Below are 25,912 nucleotides of genomic sequence, written 5' to 3'. Positions count from 1 at the left end.
GCTCCATCAGAGGGCACTGATCCCAGAAGTGGCCTGGGTCTCCGCACCTCCAGCATGCTGGCCTTTGCGTTGGCGGGTGCCCCCACCTGAGAGGGAGAGTGGCGGGGCATCGGGGCAGAGGAAGGTGTCGTCTCCCACACCTGGGGAGCTGGTCTCGGTGGCGGAAGTCCTCCTCGCCTGCGTGGGGCAGGAACGGGCCTTGGGGAGAGAGCAGAACGAGAGGAGAGAGGGGAGGGGGATGAGACAGGGGAAAACACGGGGAGGGGAGAGAGAGTAGGAGGGCTCTTCCGCCCTCGGGATCGCCGCCATGTGGTCCTCTGCAAGCCAGACGGCTTCCTCCAGTGACGCCGGGCAGTGGCACTGGACCCACTCTGCCGTCCTTTTGGCAGTCGATGTATTAACTGTTCCAGTACCACCTGGTTGATGATCCCCTCGATGCCGCAGTCCCTCACTAGCAGCCATCTCTGGCAGGTGTCGCGGAGCCATTGGTCGAAGGCAAACGAGCGGTCAGACTTCTCCAGCTTCAGGCTCCGGAAGAGTTGACGATTCTCTTCCGGACTCCGACCAACCCATTGCAAGATGGCTTTTTTTAGGTCACCATAAGCCAGGAGGCTCGTTGCCGGCAGTTGTTGAGCCGCGAGCTGGGCTTCCCTGGACAACAGCGGAATAAGTCGGGCCGCCCACTGGCTGAGCGGCCAGCTCCAGATCTCAGCGGTCAAATTATATTTTGGTCCAATAATTAGTACCTCTGTTCTGTCAGAATTAAGTAGAAGGAAATTTTTAGCCATCCAATCTGATATCATTGATACAGTCTGCTAACTTGGAGAATTGGGAAATTTTGTTGGATTTCGAAGAAATAAAGTTGAGTATTGATGGTGTAACAGTGAAAACTATTTCCACAGTTCCTGATTATGTCTCCCAGGGGAAGATATACAAGAAGACAAGCAGAAACCCTACAACTGATCCATGTGGCACTCCACACTCAATTTTAGCTTCATCTGACAATTCTTCATTTACACAGACAAAGTGGTAGTGGTCGGATAAATAGGACCTAAACCAAGCTAATGCCTGTCCACAAATTTCAACATAATTCTCAAGAATATCCAAAACAATGTTGTGATCTATGGTGCTGAAGGCAACACTAATATCTAAAAGCAGTAGAAGAGAAATGCAGCCATGATCAGATGATAAGAGCAAGTTATTTGTAATTTTGGTAAGTACAGTCTCTGTGCTATGATGGGGCCTAAATCCTGACTGAAATTCTTCACATATACATTTCTCTGTAAAAATGAACATAGTTGGGAGGACACTACCTTTTCTAGTATTTTCGACATAAAAGGGGGATTTGAGATCGGTCTATAATTAGCCAACTTTCCAGGATCAAGCCGTGGCTTCTTGATAAGGGGATTGAAAATTGCCTGCTTAAAGTTTCTTGGGATATGCCCTAAAGATAGTGAGGAGTTAATAATATTAAGAATGGGTTCTGAGATTACAGGAAACACCTCTTTTAAGAGCTTAGTAGATATTGGGTCTAGTTTACATGTTGTCACGTTTATGTGTGTTTTTGTCCATGTTTTGATTTTCTTGTCTTTTATTTTGTAGTTTAGTTCATGCTTCCTGTTCCTGTTCCTTGTCATGTGATTCCCTGCTTCCGCCATGTTTCATGTTTTTTGTTCTTATTGGTTTTTTGGTTTATTAGTCCTGTCTTGTTATTGGTTCATGTTTCATTTGTATTGTTATCTTGTTATCAGTTCTGTTCCGTCATTGGTTCTTATGTTATTAGTTCAGTTTTGTTAATGGTTGTTGTAAACCCTCATGTTTTCCTTTATCCTTTGCCAGGTATTGTTTGATGTAAGGTTGTAGTAAAGTCAAGTCAAGTCATGTTTATGTTTTGTTTTGTTTTCACATTGGAGTTCTTTCAAGTTTGGATTTCACATTCTGGAATATATTAATTTGTAAATAAACTGTACTTGGGTTCCTCACATCATTGTCTCCTGCCTACAACGTTACAAAATACCTGACCTACAAAGATGGACCCAGCAGTTAATTAAATTGTCTCTGTCAGGGGAACCGTTCCCTTGAGGATTATGTTGAAGCATTTTGTGGACTATGTATCCTGGTGAGTTTCAGTGAGGTCGCCTTCAAATACTTTTTTCGTTTTGGCTTAAATGAGCCTCTAAATTCCCTGATGCCCAGGGGCAGAATTAATTGGACTCTGGCAGAGTATATAGATTACACCCTTTTGTTGAGTGATTCGGCCTTCACTGTTGGAGTTGCAGAAGAGAATGTTTGCACTCCTTCAGAGAATTCCATCTCCGCCACCATGGCCACCATGCCAGAGTCATCCACCATCATGGCCTCCATATCTGAGTTCCCCATCATGGCCTCCACGCCTGCCACGTTCCACGAGCTAGCATCTACGCCTGCCACAGTCTATGAGCCAGCGCCTATACCTGCCACAGTCCACAAGATAGTGCTTGAAGCCTCCGCCATCCCAGAGCTGGCGCCTGAACCCTCGGCTGTCATGTCTGCCTCATCACGCCATGTTGACACGTCTACATTTTTCATACCATGTTGCCACGTTTGCCTCGTCAAGCCATGTTGTCACACCTGCCTCATCAAGCCATGTTGTCACACCTGCCATGCCAAGCCATGTTGTCTTGCCATGTCAAACTGCCACGTCTGTCTTGTCAGACCCTGATCCCCAACCCTCATCTGACTTGCCAGACCCTGCTCCATAGCCCTCGTCGGTCTCGCCAGACATGCTTCACAGCCCAGGTCCTCCTCAACAGGCCATGCTCCACAGCCCACATCTGTCTCATCAGGCCACACTCCAGACCATCTGCCAGATCCGCCCTGGTCTACTGTCCTTCTGCCTGGTCTGCCCTGGTTCTGTCACATTTATGTGTGTTTTTTTCCATATTTAGATTTTATTGTCTTATATTTTGTAGTTTAGTTTATGCTTCCTGTTCCTGTTATAGTCATGTCTTATGTGATTTCCTGTTCCCGCCATGTTTCATATGTTTTGTTCTTATTGGTTCCTTGGTTTATTAGTCTTGTCTTGTTGTTAGTACATGCTTCTTTTGTATTGTTATCTTGTTATGAATTCTGTTCTGTCATTGGTTCTTATGTTATTAAATATTCAGTTTTGTTATTGGTTGTCTTGTAATCTTGTTACCCAATGTCTGTATATTCAAACCCTCATGTTTGCCTTTGTCCTTTGTCAGGCATTGTTTGTTGTAAGGTTGTAGTTAAGTCAAGTCAAGTCCTGTCTTGTTAAATTCATGTTTATGTTTTTTTTTTTTTTTTTTTTTCACATTGGAGTTCTTTCAAGTTTGGATTTCACGTTATGGAATACATTCATTTGTAAATAAACTGCACTTGGATTCCTCACATCATCGTCTCCTGCCTACAACATTACACATATTGTTGCTTTTGATGTTTTAATACGTTTTGTTAGCGCTTCCTGATCTAGGGCAGTGAAGGACCGAAGGTGCTCATAGGGAATAACATGAGACAATGTCTTCTGAGGTGCTTAAGATTGCATAATTCAAAATTTGTTTCTGATGATTTCAGTTTTATCAGTAAATATATTCATAGTCATAACTACTGTGCTGCGATGCAATATCTGATTCAGTCAAAGCTTTGTTCCTTGTTTTGGCACAGTACTGAATAAACACCCAGGATTGTTGTGGTTATTTTCTATGAGTTTGCTAAAATATGCAGACCAGGCAGCTTTTAAACCTGTTTGTAGCTAGAGACACTATCCTTCCATGCAAACACCTCTAATTTTGTACTCTTCCACTTGCGCTCCATTTTCCGAGCATTAGTGTGATCATTGTACCATGGTGCAGGGCTTTTCTATTTAACTTTCTTTAATTTAAGGGGACGACACTATCTAGAGTGCTAGACAAGACTATATCAATATTTTATGTGACTACATCAAGTTCTTCTGAACATTTTGGCTTACTGAGTATTTGAGACAAACCTGGAACATTATTTGTGAAGCTATCATTAGTGGTTGAATAGTTCTACCTGATCGATAATGTGGCACAGATTGAGTAAACTTAACTCCACAATATTCAAGAGATGTGGTAATGATCTGAGATGTCATCACTCTGCTACAGAATTGCTATACTATCAACATCAACTCCATATGACAGAAATAAGTCTAGTGTATGATTACGGCAATGAGTTGGTCCTGTTACATTTTATCTGACCCCAACAGATTTGAGAATATCGATAAATGCTTATCTCAGTTTATCATTTTCATTATATATATGAATGTTGAAGTCACCAACAATTAAAGCTATATCCACAGGAACAACTGACAGAATATCTGCAAATTAAAATTAGAATATGAATATGGCCTGGGTGGTCTATATACTGTGGCAAGACCAAAAGAGAATAGAGATTTTTATTTATATCAGATGAGCACTATCACTTTAAAATCATTAAACTTGTATCCTTACCTCTGAGTACCAACAAGAACATCACTATAAATTGTAGCAACTTCTCCTCCTCTACCCTAGAGGTGAGGCTCATGTTTATAATAATAACTTTGGGCAGTAGACTAATTTAAGCTAATATATTCCTCCGGTTTAAGCCAGCTGTTATGACCCCCTTTTTTCTAGGGGTAACAGGAGTATAACATTCAATAAAAAGAAAGATGGACCAAAACAATGTAACTTACAACTTATAAACATGTTTAATTTGCTTAAAAAATAAAAGTGTCCAAAATCAATGTATTCTATGGTGACTCAATACTAGGTTTGTGGACAATTAATATAGATGTCATACTGTATAATTATGATGAATTTTGTTGACTACATCACCTGTTAAACACTCAGCACACCCTAATAAACACATTTATCTAACTTACAATGCCAGTAACTTAAGGAGTCGATTACTCCTTCGTGGGGACTTCAGATACAACATATTTGCACACTGCCTAAGGGGCTCCTGAGAAGACAGATTTCAAATTGGAGTCATTTGGAGCTTTCTGAGTGGTGTCCATGAAAGCATTCGAAAAATTAATGGTATAAATTGCCTGTGGGAATCGCCCTGGCATCACACCCAGAGGTCCGACAGAGCCCAAATATCACACGTTGACATGTCGGGTGCTCCTTATCGACATACTAAGAGGACTAAGGCTTTGGATGCAAAAAAGTATTTTTCAACATGTATAACGTATACCATTAAAAAATACTGCTTTCGTGGACAGTCGAAAATTTTGTCCAAGAAAGCCAAAAGCACCTTGGAGTTTTTTTTTTGTGTGAAATTTTCTACATTCTCCAATCTTCTTGAAAATCACATCATAGAAAGAGGAAGCTGAGATTAGAACCGGAGTACAGGTTTCAGCTTCCTCAGTCTATCCAGAGCTGAGATCTGGACATCCCACTTACAATTGATCCCATATAAACAATAGCGCTTCCATGGACAGTGGAATTTTGAAGTTTTGAAGGGTGCATGTTGTTCAGGGGGAGTCATACATTCACCTAAATATGATATTTACTGAATATACTGATCCTGGAACTTATATAACTGATGTACACAAAAATCATCCCACTTCCAAATTATTGAACATTTACCAAATACATGGTTGGTGGACATTGTAGTTATATCACTTTTAATGGTGTTAACATGTAATATTATCAATAAAACATCCCATGTAGCACTCTGCATACTCAGTAGAACATATTTATCTAATTTACAACTCATAACAATGTATAATTTGCATAAAAAATGACTGTCCATGATCAATGTATTGGGCACTTCATGTATGACTTAGATATTTTGAGGGAAAAAATTAACACTTTTTATTTATTAGTATTTATATGTAATCGTATTAATAGGACCTCCAGTATAGCACTCAATATACTCCACAGAACACATTTATGTGCTTATTACCATTGTAATAGTATTGAATTTGGAGTTAGGGTTGTAGGAATCCAAATTCAAGTCTACAAGTGCTTATTACCATTGCAACAGCCTTGCATTTGGAGTAGGAGTGTGGGAATACAAATTCAAGTCTATAAGTGTTTATTACCATTGTAACAGACTTTGGAGTGGGGCAGTACATTATGCTTTATTGTGTACATGTATTATGTTATTGTGATTATTATGTATAATACTGATATGTATTATTCAGAATCTGAGAAGTAAAATTGTCCACACACCATGTATTTGGCGCTTAAGAAATAAACTGTAAATGGACACTTGTTTTATGACTTTGAGGTAAAAAAGTCAACACTTTTTATTTATTAGTATTGATGTGTTATGATTGATAAAATTCTCCAATACAGCACTCAGCATACTCTGTAGAACACTTTATGTTACTTACAACATGTGTAATTTGCTTAAAAAGTGAAAGTGTCCAAAAGCAATTTATTCTATGTAGACTTAATACTAGGTTCGTGGACAATTCATTTTAGTGTCTTTAAGTATTATTTACATTAAATGTTTTTGATAAAATCCCATTATCAGCACTCAGAATACACAATACAACATGTTTATGCAACTTACAACTCACAAATATGCTTAATTTGCTTAAAAAATTAAAGTGTCTAAAAGCAATTTATTACATGGAGACTCAATACTAAGTTCGTGGACAAATAATTTTAGTGACTTTAAGTAGCATTTACATTCAATTATATTAATACAATCGGGGGTGTAACCCCGGTGTCCTGGCTAAATTCCCCCCATTGGCCCTTCTCAATCATGGCCTCCTAAGAATCCCCATCCACTGATTGGCTCTATAACTCTACTCTCTCCTCTCCACCAATAGCTGGTGTGTGGTGAGCACTATGGATGCTGTCGCATCATCCAGGTGGATACTGCACACTGGTGGTGATTGAGGAGAGTCCCCTGTTCACTGTGTAAAGCACTTTGAGTGTAGTGTCAGAAAAGCGCTATATAAATGTAACGTTCATCCATCCCATTATCAGCACTCAGAATACACAATACAACATGTTTAGGAAATGTACAACGCATAAATATGCATAATTTGCTTAAAAAATTAAAGTGTCCGGGAGTCACGTGATGTCATGCGAGGTTTGGACGTGTGAACGGCGAGCTCTGAGCACTTTGCTAATTTTAATACTTTTCATGTCATAAACCGGTGAGATTTGATACACCCTGATCCTTAACTGTTCTAGGAAGACAATATGTCAAAGATTTCAAAATCCTCTGGCTCTTGAGACATTAAAAGACACTTATGTGCTCAAGCTAACGCCCCCACCAGAGGCCGCGGACCAGGGAGTCAATTTGGTTGGAGAGTGAAGGACATTCGGAGTGAATTGCTGAACGTGCTGGTAATGCTGGCGAAGGTCGTTGCTGACTTGGAGAAGCTTGCTGTAATACGTCGATCGATCACTGCCATGGAGACGAAATTCACTGATATGGTTACAAGAGTAACAGAGGTCGAGAAATGGATCGATTATCTGGAGTCATTGGAGAGGGAATTAGCTGCTAATCCACTAGTGACCAAAGTAGATTTGGAGCATCTCTGGGAAAAATTGGAAGACTTTGAGAATCGTAGCCAGCGAAATAACGTCCGAATTATAGGAATTCCTGAAGACGAAGAAGGTTGAGGTATGGTGAAATTCTGGATGGGCTCTTTCTGAGTCTGCTCGATATAACAGGCCGTAAACTGGAAATCGAGTGAACTCACAGGGTTCTGGCTTGGAGATCTGCGGAGGGAGACAGGCCTCGATCAATTCTGGCCAAATTTCTGAGATCATCCGATAAAGATCTTGTGTTACGTGAGGCGAGGAGTAAAGGAAGGCTTTCTTGGAAGAACCACAACATTTTCTTGTTCCCAGATTTTGCGAATTCGACAAGAGAGAAATGTGATCGATTCAAGGAATGCAAGAAAATCTTACATCACGGAAGGTCACATTTGCATTGATGTTCCCGGCCAAATTGAGAATAGATGCTAAGGATGGCCATAAAACATTTACATGCCCACAACAAGCATTGTCCTTCATAAAGTCAAAGGAGTAAGTAATTTGGTGATACTCATGTTGCAGCCAAGTGGGCCTGTCACTTGACAGTCTGAGGAAGCTGAGTGCCTTTTTTTTTCTTTTTGAGCTGGTTCCGCCTAGTGGTGGAGTTGTTTTGTGTAGCAGCACTCCTTCAGGACAGTGTTATGGATAATCTGCACGTTCTTTGTGCTTACGCCTCCTATTGGTTGGAGTTTGTTTTGTGGAGTATTTCTTGCAGGACACTGGAGTGATGGGTCATCTGTTGCACTCATGTAGCATTTGAATGGGCCGACTCACTGAACATTCGTTTGACTGTCCAAGGAAACTGAACGGCCCTTTTTAAAAAAAAAAAAAAAATAATAATATATATATAGGGTGGCTGTGGCTCAGGTGGTAGAGTGGGTTGGCCACTAATTGCAGAGTTGGTGGTTCAATTCCTGGCCCACATGACTCCACATGCTGAAGTGTCCTTGGGCAAGACATTGAACCCCAAGTTGCTCTCAATGGCAGGCTATCACCTTGCATGGCATCTCTGCTGTCACTGGTGTGTGAGTGTGTGCATGTATGGGTGAATGTGTCACAGTGTAAAGTGCTTTGGAACCATTAAGGTAAAAAAAAGTGCTATATATATATATATATATATATATATATATATATATATTGTGTGCTGGTTCTGCTAGAGGCTGGTGTTTGTTTTGTAGAGGAACACACCTTCAGGACAGTGATGTGGATGAATCTACACATTCTTTGTGTTTATCCCACCTATTGGCTGGGGTTTATTTACAGATTATCTTCTGTTGTGTAATTCTGTTTTACAAATTTTGTATAGAAACACCAGACTTGAGCAATCTGATGGCAAAGTTGTCGCAGGGGCTCTCGTAGGTGTACATGGACTGTTTGAGTTTAGAGGGATGGAGGCCAATTGCCGCTGTCGTGCGCGGGGTTAATGCGCATATTTTTCTTTTTTCTGTTTGTTTGGTTCGGGGGGAGGCTCGGGGTTTGATTGTTGCACTAATGTGGAATGTGGTCTTTATAATTTTGTTTTTGACACACAATCTATTTTTTCCTAATATGTCAAAATGTCAAATGTTAGTATGAGTGGATTGTCTCTCTCCACGTGGAATGTGAATGGGTTGGGGCACCCCATAAAAAGAAGGAAGGTTATTTCTCTTCTTAAATGTAAGAAATATGATATAGTGTTTCTTCAAAAAACACATCTTTCCCCACAGGAAGCTGAAAAATTTGGGAAGATATGGGGTGGACATGTTTTATTTAGTGCTGGCTCAAGTAAGAGCAGGGGAGTCATTACACTGATAAGTAAACATCTACAATTCAAATGTCTCAAACAGATTAAAGATAAATTAGGAAGAGTCATTGTTGTTTTAGCAGAAATTCACCAAAAGCTGATGATCAGGGCTTTTTTATAGATCTTGAAGGGATGTTGCAAGCCACTGGCACCCCTCATAATATAATATTGGGAGGAGACTTTAATCTTTTGTTGGGCTCAATCCTTGATCATAGTGAAGCAAAAGTGTGTAAGCCCCCTATAGCAACATTGATGCTTCACAGGATGTGTAAAAATCTTGGTCTTACAGATATTTGGAGACTTTTGAACCCATCCGGTAGGGAATATAAAATTATTTCATCAGTCTATAAGATTTATTCTAGAACAGATTTTTTTAATATCTAAGTCCCTCATTTCATCTGTTGTTGATCGCTCAATTGGAAACACCTTAGTCTCAGATCATGCCCTGGTGAGTTTAGAGGTGTTGCCACATATGGAGAAAAGAAAATAATATAGTTGGCGCTTTAATGTATCCATTTTCCAAAATCATGAATTCCAACAAATGTTAAAGGCTGAAATCAATGTTTATATGGAGACCAACTGGTCCTCAGTATCCTCTGTGTGCATGGCTTGGGAGGCAATTAAGGCAGTTCTTAGGGGCTGGATCATACAGTATGCCTCATTCATCAAAAAATCCAAAGCACGAGAACTTGTGGAGTTGGATGGGAATATTAAAAGCACCGAGGAAGAGTTGAAGCGGCAAATGTTGTCTGATGGCCTCAGAGAATTGACCTGATTGAAATACAGATATAATACTATTTTGTTGCAGAAGGTGGAGTTTTGGAAATTCAGGGCAAGACAGTCATACTTTGAGTGGGGGGACAAAGCAGGGAAGCTTTTGGCTAGATATTTAAAGCAGAGAGAGTCTTTTTCTACCATTCCCTCTGTGAAATCAGCTGGTGGTGAAATTTTTACCTCTGCCATTGATATTAATAATGCTTTTTAAGAATTCTATCTTGATCTTTATAGTTCCACATCATCACCTACTGATAAAGATATTAGAAACTTTGTGGAACCATTAGAACTCCCTAAACTGGTGACTGAGCAAAAAAATTCTCTTGATTCTGAGATAACATTGGAGGAGCTTGGCGAGGTAATTAAGGCCATGCCTACAGGCAAGGCTCTGGGCCAGATGGCTTTGCCGCTGAATTGTTTAGATGTTATGCTACAGGACTGGCTCCACTTTTGTTAGAAGTTTATACGGAATCATTAAAGAATGGAAAGCTTCCGCCAACCATGACACAAGCTCGGATCAGTCTGATTCTTAAAAAATGTATGAGTTACCGTCCAATTTCCCTGATCCAGCTAGATGTAAAAATATTGTCAAAAATTCTGGCTAACCAGTTAAGTAAAGTTATGACATCTCTTATACATATAGATCAGGTGAGTTTATTCGGGACCATAGCTCTTCTGATAACATTAGGTGTTTCATCAATATTATGTGGTCAGAGGTGAATGATCAGACTCTGGTCGCTGCCAACTCACTTGATGCTGAAAAGGCATTTGATATGGTAGAATGGGATTATCTTTTTTAGATTTAGCAAATATACGGGTTCGGGAATACTTTTATTGGATGGATTCAGTTACTTATAGACACCCGGTAGCGGTAGTACAAACAAATGGATTAATTTCTGATTATTTTACTGTGGATAGGGGCACCCGGCAGGGTTGCCCTCTTTCCCCATTATTGTTCTGTCATGCCCTGGAACCATTAGCAGCCGCAATAAGAAGAGAAGATGATTTTCTTGGGGTGGTGGCGGGAGGTGCGGCACATAAGCTTTTGCTTTACGCAGATGATATTTTATTATTCATCTCTGACCCCATTAGATCTATGCCTTGCATCCATAGATGTATTAATTCCTTTTCTAAGTTCTCAGGATACAGAGTTAATTGGTCTAAATCTGAAGCTTTGTCTCTGACAGCGTATTGCCCAGTAACAGCTTTCCAGCTGGGCGCCTTCCAGTGGCCCAAACAGGGCATTAAGTATTTGGGCATTTTATTCCCAGCAAATTTGTCTGATTTGGTTAATTTTGTTAATTTTGACCCCTTAATAAAAAAGTTTTTGAGCAATGTGGGCAGGTGGGCTTCATTACATTTATCTATGATTGGGAAGGTTAATGTTATCAAAATGAATTGTATTCCAAAATTTAATTAACTGCTACAATCTCTCCCTGTAGATGTCCCCCTCTCTTATTTCAAGCAATTTGATAGCATAGCAAAGTCCTTCATTTGGAATGGTAAGCATCCTAGATTACATTTTAATTAGTTACATAGGCTGATTGACAAAGGTGGGCTAGGCCTACCCAAGATTTTGTTTTATTATTATGCATTCGATCTCAGACATTTGGCTCATTGGTCGCTTCCACCTGAGAGAGCCCCTCCCTGGTTTTGTATTGAGCAGGAAGTGCTTGCCTCAATTTCACTATTGCAAAGCCTTTCTATCAAACTAATCTGAGAAGTTATGTTACACCCCGTTATCTCGCATTTGCACACGGTATGGACAAAAGTGTCCAGAGTATTTAATTCAGACATTTATTTAAATGTTGCATGTATGTATTGTTGCCTCAAGCATATGGCTGAACCCTAAATTATGTATTAATAAGTCCCCTTTCTGCTGGTCAGAGTGGATTGTGAGGGGGGTTACTACACTCGGTGACTAATATGAGAGTGGAGTGTTGAGATCTTTTGAAAATTTGGTTCAACATTTTGGGATTCCCAGATCTCAGTTCTATAGGTATTTACAGCTGCGCCACCTGCTCTTTTTTGCTTTTGGGAGTAACACCCCAAAACAATAAAAATGTTAATTGAATAGTTAAAAAAAAAAAAAAAAAATGAAAGTGTCCAAAAGCAATTTATTCTACGGAGACTCAATACTAGGTGCATGGACAAATAATTTTAGTGACTTTAAGTAGCATTTTCATTACATTTTATTGGTAAAATCCCCTTATCAGCACTCAGAAAACGTATATGTTTATGCAACTTAGAATTCATAAATATGCATAATTTGCTTTAAAAATGATTGTCCATGAACCATGGCGCCCTTTAAAAACATTGTACGTGGGATCGTCCTGTATGACATTTCCTCATGTGGAAAAAAATAAACACTTTTTATTTATTAGTATTTTCATATGAAACCTCCAGTACATCACTCAATATACTTTACAGAACACATCTATGTAACTTACATCTCATAAGTGTCCAAAAGCAATTTATTCTATGGCGACTCAATACTAGGTTCATGGACAATTAATTTAAGTGACTTTAAGTATTTTTTAAATAATTTGTTTTTGATAAAATTCCCTTATAGATAGATAGATAGATTTTATTGTCATTGTTTTAAAAACAATGAAAAACAGTTTAGCAGCTCTTAAGGATTGGCACATAATAGCAAAACATAAATAACAATAAAGATAACAACAGTGAGGTGATATTTACACAATAGTGCAAAATGAAGGTAATGTAAAGTGTGTGTGTGTGTGTGTGGGGGGGGGGGGGTGTTATTGCAAGGTTTATTGCACCTCAGTCTTAGGTAGGGGAGGAGGATTTATGCATTTAATTGCCTGTGGGAAGAAACTGTTTTTTAATCTGTTGGTTTTGGTCCTGAATAATCTGTATCTCTTCCCAGAGGGCAAGAGGGGAGAACAAGTGATGTCCGGGGTGAGTGTGATCCATTGCAATGCAACTGGCTTTCTTTTGGAGTCGGCCAGTGTAAATGTCTCTGAGGGGAGGTAGTGCCGTACCAATGACGCGCTCTGCCACTCTTACCACCTGCCGCAGGTCCTTCCTATTCTCCTCTGTGCAGCTGGTGAACCACACCGTGCAGCAATATGTTAGGAGGCTCTCTATAGCTGCTCGATAGAAGTTGGTCAGCAGGTTATGATGGAGGTGAACATGTTTTAACTTCCTAAGGTTAACTTCCTTATCACCACTCAGAATACACAATACATGTTTATAAAACTTACAACTTATAAATATGTATGAACCATGTATTTGGCACCCTTTAAAAACATTGTACGTGAGATCTTCCTGTATGACTAAGGGTGCTTTCACACTTGGCTCGATTGTTTGGACTGAACCCGAGTTCGTTTCCCCCCCTCCCCCTGCCCCTGCTGGTCTCTGTTCACATCATATTTTTTGGGTCCGAACGGCGGTCCGATTACATCATCAACAAGAGTGCAAGCGGCAGTTGTTTACCACAGTATCTAGGTAACAACTCGAGAAGACGTCACTGTGAAGCATTATAGTTTGTCTCTTTGGATTTACCATGAAAACTTGCCATGCACAGAACAACACTTGTGTTTGTCTCCTGCAAATGCATTAAATGATGTGATGAATATTAGTATTTGTCTGCCACGAGCCCGTGGATGCATTGCAAGAGATGTGAAGCATGTGAACTGCACTCAGAACGCGGTGTATTTGGACACAAGCAGGTAGGTGAAATGCATTATACCATAATAATTGCGATCGGGAGCCAAATTATACATCATCACAAGGTTCACTTCTGTGATTTGGTATGACTGTGTTCATATCAGCAGTAAACCGTACTGGTGTTCACATGAACCATACCTCAGACCACCTTTTCAAGCAGACCCGGGTGTGGTTATCCAAACAAACATAATCCAAACGAACCAAACTTTGACGTCATTCGACCCCGGGTGCACACCAAAAGTGCTAGTGTGAAAGCACCCTTGAGATATTAAGGGAAAAAAATCAACACTTTTTATTTATTAGTATTTACATGTACATACATCACTCAGTACCCTCTACAGAACACATTTACTGTATGTAACTTACAACTCATTAACATGTAATTTGCTTAAAAAATAAAAGTGTCCAAAATCAGTGTATTCTATGGCAACTCAATACTAGGTTTGTGGACAATTAACATAGGTGTCATATTTTATAATTATGATGACTTTTGTTGATTGCATCATCTGTTAAACACTCAGTACACCCTAATAAACACATTTATCTAACTTACAATGCCAGCAACTTAAGCCGTTGAAGACTCCTTTGTGGGGCCTTCACATACAACATATTAAAAACTCATGTCCATCAGTGTTAGGCAAATACTGTAAAAAACAATCAAGAAAAATATTCATGAAAAATTATTGTCACATTACACACACAGGTCAGCCAATAAAGCACTTATCAAGGTCACACAGACATCAAACTTTGCACACTGTCTAAGGGGCCCCTGAGAAGACAGATTTCAAATTGGAACCATTTGGAGCTTTCTTAGTGGTGTCCATGAACGCTTTATAGAAATGAATGGTATAAATTGCTTGTGGGATTCGCCCCTGGCATCGCACCCAGAGGTCCAACAGAGCCCAAATTTCACGTTGACACATCGGGTGCCCCTTATCAACATACTAAGATGACTAAGGCCTAGGGTGCAAAAATTATCTTTCAGCATTTTCAATAGATCTCTCTGCCTGCCATAGGAATCAATTAGACAGGCTGGCCGGTAGGCCCTTGTGCATGCAGGTCCTCCAAATCCTAGGACCTGATTCGGGGGCCCCTGACGGTCGAGGATCTCGAATTTCATGGTCCTGTGACCTTTGGGTCCCACTTTTCTAGACGTCCCACTTGCACATTAAACCAATGCAATTCTATAACAGATTTGTGGACGGAGTTAAATTTGGTGCTAAGACCTGGGGGCTTCACATGCTTCCTTGTTGGGCCCTCAGAAACAACATATTAAAAAGCTGTGTCCCTCAGTGATTGGAAGTACTGTAAAAATATATTTTATCAAGTAAAAATATATAATAATCTTGAAAACTGTCACTTTTCATTCACAAGTCAGCCAATTAAGCACTTAATGAAGTCATTCCAACTTCAAACTTTACACATTGTCTAAGGGCCCCCTGAGAAGCTAAATATTTCATATTGGAGTCATTTGGAGCTTTCTGATGGTGTCCACCAAGCCGCTACAGAAAATGAATGGTATAAATTGTATGTGAGATGAACTCTAGCGTCACTCTGTGAGGTCCTACGGACCCCAAATTTCACACGGTGGCATGTTGACTGCCCCTTATTGACATACTAAGAGGACTAAGGCCTAGGATGCAAAAAACTATTTTTCATTATTTTCAATACATCTCTCTGCCAGCCATAGGAATCAATGAGACAGGCTGGCTGGTAGGCCCGTGTGCAGCAGTATATTCATCAGAGGCTTTAATACTTAGCAAGCAACCAGGGCCTCAAAATTCTAAGACCTGATTCGAGGGCCCCTGAGGGTCAAGGATCTTAAATAAAAAAATTAAAAAAATTAGGTGCAAAGACCTGGGTGCTTTAAATGCTTCATCGTTGGGCCTTCAGAAACAACATATCAAAAAGCTGTGTCCCTCAGTGAATGGGAAGTACTTTGAGTCGTTTTGACCTTTCTGAATCATGTCCACGGACCCGCTATGAAAATGAATGGGACAAATTGTATGTGGGATATGCTCTAATTTCACTCTGTGAGCTCCAGTGGACCCCAAATTTTGCACGGTCACATGTCTGGTGCCCCTTGATCACATAGTAAGAGAGCAAACGTCTCCTGTGACCTTTTTGTCAAACTTCAAAATATGCCTTTTTAAGGGGTGTGGGCAGGCACAGCGGGCACCAAACATGTGCCCCGTGATGACACAAAATTTAAATATCATTTTGGGAAAAAGAATTGTCTAGGGGACAAATAGTGAGTCCGTGGGACTTAGGGGTCATTTGGGAGACCACCCTTGGCTCGACGTCGCCCCCCCATCTAGGTCCATTTGCCCATTAAGAGGGTGTAGCATGGAGGAGGGCGGGGCCGGGAGGAATGACGGATGCCCGGACCCCAATCAGCCTGATGAGGTGAGCGAGGGATAAAGGCGACCGGAGAGGGCAGCTCGAGAGAGAGAGAGAAATCCGGGCAGCTGCCCTGTATGTGTTTGTGTGTGTCTTTTTGTTTAAGTTTATCATTAAACTTTATTTATATTGTCAAGCCGGTTCTCGCCTCCTCCTTTCCCTTATAACCTCTTTACAGAGGGGTCCTTCAAGAATTACCCTCCGAAAAGCTAAATTGTGCATTTGGCGTATAATCCTGATGGCTTATGCAGGTACATGAACTGAATGTGATCCATCGCACCAACTATTTGTCTGCTGGAAATCAGAAAGAATGGACAAATTTCCACGAATCCTCTAATTTCCCTTACTATCTAAGAAAATAAAAATTACAGAGGGTGGCACTCACCCCTAAACCTAGTGAATCTATACAAAGTCATGGAACCTATGTATTGTGCAATGTATGTCACGTGACAGTCCTTACCTGTCCTCTTTTCCCCGTCTGTGAAAACACGGAGGTTTACAAATAACAAGATCGAAGATAGAGGATCACACAACAAGAGACTGGTATAGCAGTAAGTGAACATACAATATCAAAAAAACACCATTAACAAAGTGACAAAAGTTAGCAAGTTAGATAATGATCATTATGACAGAGTTGTAAATAGCTATGAGCAAATGAGCAAGTAAGCTAGTAAACAAGTAAGCTCCATGCCAGCTGTGGCGTGCTTTTTTATGGTAATGTGGTCTGCTCCAATTGGTGAGAGTAGGGTGGTGGCATCACCTGGTTAACGATGATTGACAGGACCCTGGACCAATGGCGAGTGTCTCTGAAGATGACAGCAAAAAGAGAACGAGAGGAAAAGAAGAGAGGAAAACACACACACACACACCGGCTCCATGCGAGGACGTAACACCAGGTTTCACTTAAACAAAGTGAATTCAAACTATGATTTGTAATAATTTCATTTACAGTTAGTGCTTTGGATGAAAGTGATCTAATGTTAAGTAGCCTTACCTTTATACAATATTTATCTTATTTTATTTTTCTTATTTTCAAGTTCAACATCAATAAAAACATTTCTAAATGAAGGTGTTGTGTTTGGTAGTTTGGGGAACAGACACAGTCTCTATATAATATCTAGGTGATACAGTCTCTGTGTAGTTTATGTGACCTATGTGATGTCTCAAGGCAGCTAGCAGATGGTTGGTTAAGCCAGTCTGTCTCTTTCCTGACCTGGCCCCAGTTAGTTAAATACTATCACTATTTAGACTATAAGCCAAATTATTAAAGAGTAGAGTGGCACCTTCCCTGGAGGGATGGAGTCCATCTCTCTTAAGCAGGTCAGGTCTACCCCAAAAACTTGTCCAATTGTCCATGAATCCTATGCTATTCTCTGGACACCACTCAGACATCCAGCCATTCACTGACAGTAGTCTACTATAAACCTTGTCATCGTGATGAGCAGGGAGGGGGCCAGAGCATATGACAGTGTCTGACATCGTTTCTGCAAGTTCACACATATCTTTAACTTTACCTTTAGTGATCTCTGACTCACAATGCTGGACATCGTTAGTGCCGACGTAAGTAATAATCTTAGAAAATCTATGTTTAGCATTAGCCAGCACATGAAAATTTGATCTGATGTCCAACACTCTCACCCCCGGCAAGCATTTAATAATGGGGGCTGGAGCCTCTATTACCATGTTTCTTACAATAGAATCTCCTATAACCAGGGTGCTTTCAACAGACTTCTCAGAGGGTGCATCACTGAGTGGGGAGAGTCTGTTGGAAATCCTAACAGGAACAGAAGAGTAGTGTCACTTTGCTAAATGGGTATGCTGCAGAGACGTCACCCAAACACTCTGCTGCGACAGCTCTACAGCTGGAACTGAAAATGGCTTTCTGTACTTCCCATATCCGAAAAAATATCTACCGGCTTTTCTTTCTCACTGACCTCCTCTAGTGTTTGGATGCTTGTCTCTAACTCATTAACCTTCTCTGTCAGCCTAACTAATTCCTTACATTTATCACATGTGAATCTCTCACTGATGAATCTATAGTAAACATGTATGCATGTAAAGCATGCAGTGCAAGTAGCGATAACGTGTGCTGATGCCATGACTTACTGCAGTTGTTTGTTGTTGTGGTGGTTGGGGTGATTCCTGAGCAGTGGGGGTTTAAGATCAATGTGAATCTCTCATGCAGATGCTTGTTGTTGTTGTGGTGCTTGTGGTTCATGACCAGTGGGGTTTTGCAATAATCCATGTAAAAATGCAGAGTAAAAATGGGAAAACGGATGCACACAGTAGAATCATGATAAAAGTAGAAAGCAGAAAACAGATGTACGCAGTAAAAAGGCAGAGATTAAAGATCTTTAATAAAATAGAACAAAATAGAACAAAATAGAAAAAATAAACAATGCTAAGCAGAAAATAGAAGAATGAACGATGCTAAGCAGGCTAGCAGGCACACAGAATCACATCATGTAATTCATTTGATAATTTTTTTTTAATAATGATGACTCAAGATACAAATCAGGCTTCACCAGGCAGCTGTCACGTCTATGTGTGTTTTTGTTCATGTTTTGTTTTCATGTCTTTTATTTTGAAATTAGTTGTCTTGATTCCTGTTCCTGTTTTGTGTCATGTGGTTTCCTTGTCATGTGACTCCCTAGTTCATGTGTTTATTGGTTTGGTTCATTGTCTTGTCATCAGTTTTTGGAAGTGAGGGCGTGGTTGAGCACCCATCTGGGGAGAGAGAAAGCAGTAAGGACATCCACTTGAGATGAATTGTAACTAATTACCATTTCTATGTTCACAGTGAGAGTTGGGAGAGATAAAAGACGGCCAGCCCACAGAAAGAGGAAGAGAGATGCAGACCAGAGACTTTGTGTGTTCTAGAGATTGATTTTTTTTGAGTGCTGAAAAGCCAATACCGATGTATGTGTGCTGAAAAGCCCCTGTTGTAAAGCTGAAAAGCAATTGGACAAGTGTTAAAAGTTGACTCACGTGGACTGCGAAACCATCACCCGCTTGCCTCCTTAACCATCATACAACGAACTTTGTTACACAGTTTTAGTTTGTCATTGGTTCTTGGTTTATTGGCCTTGTCACTGGTTCTGGTGGATGTCTTGTTATGTTGTTACCTTTTGGTTTGTATTTAAGCCCACATGTTTGCCTTTGTCTCTTGTCGAGTATTGTGATTGTTATCTTGTTACATTGTTTCATGGAGTATTCTTGTTCTTGTTTTCTTAGTCTCAGTCAAGTCTAGTTCAGTCATGTTCATGCTTGTTTCACATTTTGGATATTCTTCACATCTTGGATTGCACACCTTGTAAATAAACTGCACTTTGGTTCTCACATCTCATCATCTGCTCTTGTCTCCTGCTCTGCTTGCTCAATGTTATAGCAGCAAATTTGGCCGAGTTGTGAAGCTTTGTAACTTGCTAAGATCAAAGAAATAGAAAAATATGATTTACAGATTTAATAAATGTCAGAATGCTAAAGGATTAGCTGATAGAACTGTTTGTTGAAAAAAAAATGGTTTGTCAACATTCTTGAGTATTCTTAGAACTTAATTCTAAGAGACCATATGATAGATTATCCCAACAGCAGAGGGAAAACCACATGAGAAAGCAAAATACAGGTGAAGTGTGTAATTTATGCACCACTGTCACCAAACAGATTTGTAGTAAATTAATAATTATGTTTTCAAACAGGTTTCCTGAACACTCCCCCTTCTGCCATTGGTGGAAGAAACTGAAAGCCCAGTGATAGAATGGTAAATGATAGAATGGGAAGAGTGGTATTCTCAAACACATTAACACATTAAAGCCATCTTTTTAATCACTTATAATAATGATGCATGCAACTTTTTTAAACTCATAGTAATTGAGATAGATAAATGCATTTAAAAATTCACTTGTTACACTGACCTTTTAAAACAAACCAATGAATTTAAAAATGTGCTTAAAAATTCTTAGAAATGGTAACCATTTACAAGACCTGTACGTGCAGATAGCCTACTGATTAAATTCTAACCTAAAATCTTGATGTAGCCTATCATTCTTTTTACCCAAGAATTGTACTGCATTAGTCATTCTAAAGAACAGCATGGCAACATGGTTTAAAGTTTGTGGGTAAAACCAGAATGTTTGGGTATATTGACTAACTGAAACATTTGACAAAAGCCTGCTTGTATTTTAAAATTAAAATTGTAATCAAATTTGGTGAATCTTTGGTTGTCTTTAAAAAATTGCTTGTCCGCAAATATTAAAACAGCATATGTTTTATGTGTACAGGGGGCATTTAAGGTATAATACATTTGCCCCCCTACAAGCACACCCGGCTCCACCCTCCACCCAATATGGCCCACCCAACCCCACCCTGGCTCCCCCAAACAAAATGGTCTAGAACCACCCCTGTGAATTACCCCCAATTTTTTTTATCATACTCACAACATATGGAGTATATTCTAAGCAATAACATGAAATTAATAGTCAATGTTTGAAATGCCACCTATAGAAAATTTTAATGTATTTGTATTAATTTTATTATAGTCTGGAGATAAGGTGGAAGTTCAGCATTAGTTTTGTATCTTTAGACCTGCCATCTCTAGTTTCAGTTCTACTTAATGTGGATTAAACTGTATGTGCTGGTGTAAAGGTAAGTGTAAGTTAAGTTACTTTTATACTTCATTTCTGTAACAACATACAGTACACACTTGTTATTTATAATGAAGTATTTTTTCCCACTGTCTTTAATTTAATGTTTTGCACTGTACAATGCAGAAACAAGCCAAATGTAGTGCAACATGTTTTGCAAAACAAACAATGAAGTAACTCTGATGAAACAGCACACAGGAACAGATGTAAAGAAACGGGTATAAAGAAACAGCAGTTAGCGTTTCACAGGGGCACACCGCACCTGCAATGGCAAATTTATTATGAATAAATACACTTAAAAACATAAAATTGGAACCCTAATAAACCACCCCACTAAAGCCCAAATAAATGCCTTTCCTACTATGAGAAAGGCTCTTATTCACTTACCTCACCATATCAACGCACTTCAACCTAATAATACAGATTAATATTGGTACTGTTGTTTGCGCAAGAATAAAAAGCAAACGTGCAACTAACTGGGAGATAGAGAGAACAAAGCTGCAGCATTGATCCTGCTGCTTCTCTTGCAAACGAAATGCAAGAGAAGCACTAAATAGTTTACAGGGAAGATAACAAACACAATATCCTCTTTATGAACACCATTTATCAAATACTTAACGTGCAGTGCACCAATCAAAAGGGAGAGGCACACATGTGCTCAATAATGGAGAATTGAGCTTAATATTAGCGACAGCATTCTCTAATAAGAGGTGCACACGAAGTATTGGGACTAAAGGCCCACCAGTGGTACAGTACAATCGCACCAATAAGGAATGCGCATAGACAATGACAGACATAATGATAAAAAATAAAAAAACATTAACACATTAAAGCCATCTTATTGGTCACTTATAATTATGATGCATGCAGCTTTTTTAAACTCATAGTAATTGAGATAGATTTTGATTTAATTTCACGAAAACTACTTGCGATCTGTGATCGCCCATTGTAACCTCTCTTAAACAGTGGCAGCACTGCACCAGTTTGAGGTGAGTTTGCTTTGGTGGCTTTTCTTGCCTGTAAAGACTGACTATGGCATGAGCCAATAGCATTTGAGCACGAGCTGTTAAAGCATATCATTGGTTTGTCACACTGAACAAATATGCACATTCACTGAACTAGTAGGTGATTTGAGTCTGAACGAGATGAATCAGCTATCTCAATCATTAATCAGAATCAGAGTCAGAATTTACTTTATTGCCAAGTAAGTTTTCACATACAAGGAATTTGCCTTGGTGTTTGATGCATACAATAACAATAAACAATAAACATAGTAAGATAAATAATAAACTGCATTTAAGATACAATATATAGAGAAAAATTAAACTGACTGGTTTTAATAAAGGAGCTGTACAGTTGTGCAAAATATGTGCAGTTGTGCAGGGATGTGCAAAATAATGAGCAAGAATCAAATTCTGTATCTGTTATAAGGATTCTTATAACACTCTGCAGTGCTAAAGTCTATTTGTAGATTTGTAGATACTCAAATTTTGTGATTGTGAATTAATGAATTTATATAAAATTATAATCCCCCACCTGACATAATCACACACCCCAGTGGTCAAAAGTTAAATTGACAATGACACACACAAAAAAACAAAACAAAACAAAAACATACAAAGTATACTTCCAAAAAAACAATAAGGTTGTACACACACATTTAGAACTATGCATCACTCTCCACTGCCCCTCCCCGAGAGTCATCTAAGAAGGCTAAATAGCTGCCCTATTTTTTATTAAATAGATCCAGGTTGCCCAGCCTTCTATATGACATTTCCTCAAATGCCGCTACCCTGCCCATCTCCATGCACTACTCTCGAAATGAGGGCGCTCCAGCCAACTTCCATTCCCTTAGAATAACCCGTCTGCCTATCATAACACTGGCCAGAACCCAATTTTTTATGTGTTTATCCTCTATACTGATGACTGCCCCATTGCTTAAAATACAGAGTCTGGGGCAAAATGAAATTTGAGTGCCCAATATGTCACACATAAAACACTGAACCCTCAACCAAAATACTTGGATCTTAACACACCACCAAAAAACATGGGTTATGTCCCCATCTTCTGATTGGCATTGCCAGCAGGTGGGTGTGTCTTTAAGACCAAGCCTATTCAATCTTGAGGGGGTCCAATAGAATCAATGTAAAATCTTAAATTGCATAAGATGCCCCTTTGCATCTCTAGATGTAGACTTGACATTTTTTAGAATCCTAGCCCACACTCCCTCCTCCAATACCAAGTTTAAATCTTTCTCCCATAATCTCTAGAGAGAATCCGAAGCTCCGTCCCCCAGACTCTGAATTAGCAGGGAGTCATACACTGATGCCTCATGACCTTTTCCAAAAGCAGTAATCACCACTCCCAGAGTATCTAATGCTTTAGGGGGGTGTATGCTACTCCCAAAAACAGAGCAGAGCAGGTGGCGCAGCTGTAAATACCTAAAGAACTGAGACCTGGGAATCCCAAAATGTTGAACCATATTTTCAAAGGATCTCAACACTCCACTCTCATATAGTCACCAAGCGTATTAACCTCCCTCACAATCCACTCTGTCCAGCAGAAAGGGGACTTATTAATACATAATTTTGGGTTCAGCCATATGCTCAAGGCTACATTTAAATAAATATCTGAATTAAACACTCTGGACAACTTTGTCCATACCGAGTGCAAATGCGAGATGACGCGGTGTATTTTAACTTCTCCAGTTTGTCTGATAGAAAGGCTTTGTAATGGCAAAATAGGGGCAAGAACTTCCTGTTCAATACAAAACCAGGGAGGGACTCTCTTAGGTGGGAGCGACCAATGAGCCAAATGTCTGAGACCAAATGCATTATAATAAAACAAAATCTTGGGTAGGCCTAGCCCACATTTGTCAATCGGCCTATGTAACTTACTAAAATGTAATCTGGGACGTTTACCATTCCAAAGGAAGGACTTCGCTATGCTATAAAATTGCTTGAAAAAAGAGAGGGGGACATCTACAGGGAGAGATTGTAGCAGGAAGTTGAATTTTGGAATACAATTCATTTTAATAACATTAACCTTCCCAGTCAAAGATAAATGTAATTAAGCCCACCTGCCCACATCGCTCGAAAAACTTTTTATTAAAGGTTTAAAATGAACTCTAACTAAATCACACAAATTTGCTGGGAATAAAATACCCAAATACTTAATGCCCTGTTTGGGCCACTGGAAGGCGCCTGGCTGAAAAGCTGTTACTGGGCAGTATGCTGTCAGAGCCAAAGCTTCAGATTTAGACCAATTCACTCTTTATCCTGAGAATTTAGAAAAGGAATTAATAATTCTGTGGAGGCAATGCATAAATCTAGTAGGGTCGGAGACAAATAATAAAATATCATCTGCGTAAAGCAAAAGCTTATGCGCCAGACCTCCCACCACCACCCCTGGAAAATCCTCCTCCTTTCTTATCGTGGCTGCTAATGGTTCCAAGGCAAGACAGAACAATAAGGGGGAAAGAGGGCAACCCTGCCGGGTGTCCCTATCCAGAGTAAAATAATCTGAAATTAATCCATTCGTTTAAACCGCCGCTACCGGGTGTCTATAAAGTAACTTAATCTACCTAATAAAAGTATTCCTGAACCTGTACATTTCCAAAATCTTAAAAAGATAATCCCATTCTACCATATCAAATGCCTTTTCGCCATCAAGTGAGATGGCAGCGACCGGAGTCTGATCATTCGCCACTGCCCACATGACATTAATGAAACGCCTAATGTTATCAGAAGAGTTACAGCCCCGAATAAACACCACCTGATCTATATGTATAAGAGATGTCATAACTTTACTTAATCGGTTAGCCAAAATTTTTGACAATATTTTAACGTCTAGCTGGATCAGGGAAATTGGATGGTAACTCTTATACTCCCTTGGATCTTTGTTCTTTTTAAGAATCAGGCTGATCCGGGCTTGCGTCATGGTTGGCGGAAGCTTTCCATTCTTTAATGATTCCGTATAAACTTCTAACAAAAGTGGAGCCAGTTCTGTAGCATAAGATCTATAAATCTCAGCGGCAAAGCCATCTGGCCCCGTAGCCTTGCCTGTAGGCAATGCCTTAATTACCTCGCCAAGCTCCTCCAAGGTTATCTTAGAATCAAAAGAATTATTTTGCTCAGCCGTCAGTTTTGGAAGCTCTAATGGTTCCACAAAGTTTCTAATATCCTCATCAGTAGACGAAGACGTGGAACCATAGAGATTAAGATAGAATTCTTTTAAAGCATTATAGATATCAATGGCTGAGGTAAATATTTCACCACCAGCAGATTTCACTGAGGGAATGGTAAAAAAAGACTCTCTCTGTTTAATATATCTAGCCAGAATTTTTCCTGCCTTGTCCCCCGACTCAAAGAATAACTGTCTTGCCCTGAATAGCTAAAACTTCACCTTCTTTGACAAAATAGTATTATATCTGTATTTCAATCGGGTCATTTCTCTGAGGCCATCAGACGACATTCACCTCTTCAGCTCTGCCTCGGCACTTTTAATATTCTCTTCCAGCTCCACGAGTTCTCGTGCTTTGAATTTTTTGGTGAATGAAGCATACTGTATGATCCAGCCCCTAAGTGCCTCCCAAGCCACGCCCACAGAGGATACTGAGGACCAGTTGGTCTCCATATAAACATTGAATTCAGGCTTTTGCAAAAGGGATACATTAAAGCGGTAACTATATGATTTCCTTTTCTCCATATGTGGCAACACCTTTAATCTCACCAGGGCGTGATCTGAGACTAAAATGTTTTCAATTGAGCAATCAACAACAGATGAAATGAGAGACTTAGATATAAAAAAAAATCTATTCTGGAATAAATCTTATGGACTGATGAAAAAAATGTATTGTCCCTAACAGATGAGTTAAATTTTTACACATCCTGTGAAGCATCAATGTTGCTCTAGGGGGCTTGCACACTTTTGCTTCACTATGATCAAGGACTGAGTCCATCAAAAGATTAAAGTCTCCTCCCAATATTATATCATGAGGGGTGCCAGTGGCTTGCAACATCCCTTCAAGATCTATAAAAAAGCCCTGATCATCAATGTTAGGTGCATAAATATTAGCCAAAATAAGACTTGAATAAGACTGAATTTCTGCT

At 39.7% G+C, this 25,912-nt stretch overlaps 1 protein-coding gene across 1 annotated transcript in view; it reads left to right on the top strand.

Moving 5' to 3' along the window:
• Positions 1-18,976, top strand: part of LOC127426752 (inositol polyphosphate multikinase-like) — an 82,505-nt gene extending 63,529 nt beyond the window's left edge. The window contains exon 7 of the mRNA XM_051673767.1: positions 18,959-18,976. Within this exon, the coding sequence (XP_051529727.1) occupies positions 18,959-18,961 (3 nt within the window). The 3' untranslated portion in view covers positions 18,962-18,976. The remainder of the gene's footprint in view (positions 1-18,958) is intronic.
• Positions 18,977-25,912: the final 6,936 nt, after the last annotated feature.

The sequence above is a fragment of the Myxocyprinus asiaticus genome, chromosome 36, assembly GCF_019703515.2.
Source record: "Myxocyprinus asiaticus isolate MX2 ecotype Aquarium Trade chromosome 36, UBuf_Myxa_2, whole genome shotgun sequence".
NCBI lineage: Eukaryota > Metazoa > Chordata > Actinopteri > Cypriniformes > Catostomidae > Myxocyprinus > Myxocyprinus asiaticus.
The sequence above is the reverse complement of the archived record's forward strand: the minus strand, read 5'-3'. Positions and strand labels throughout refer to the sequence as shown.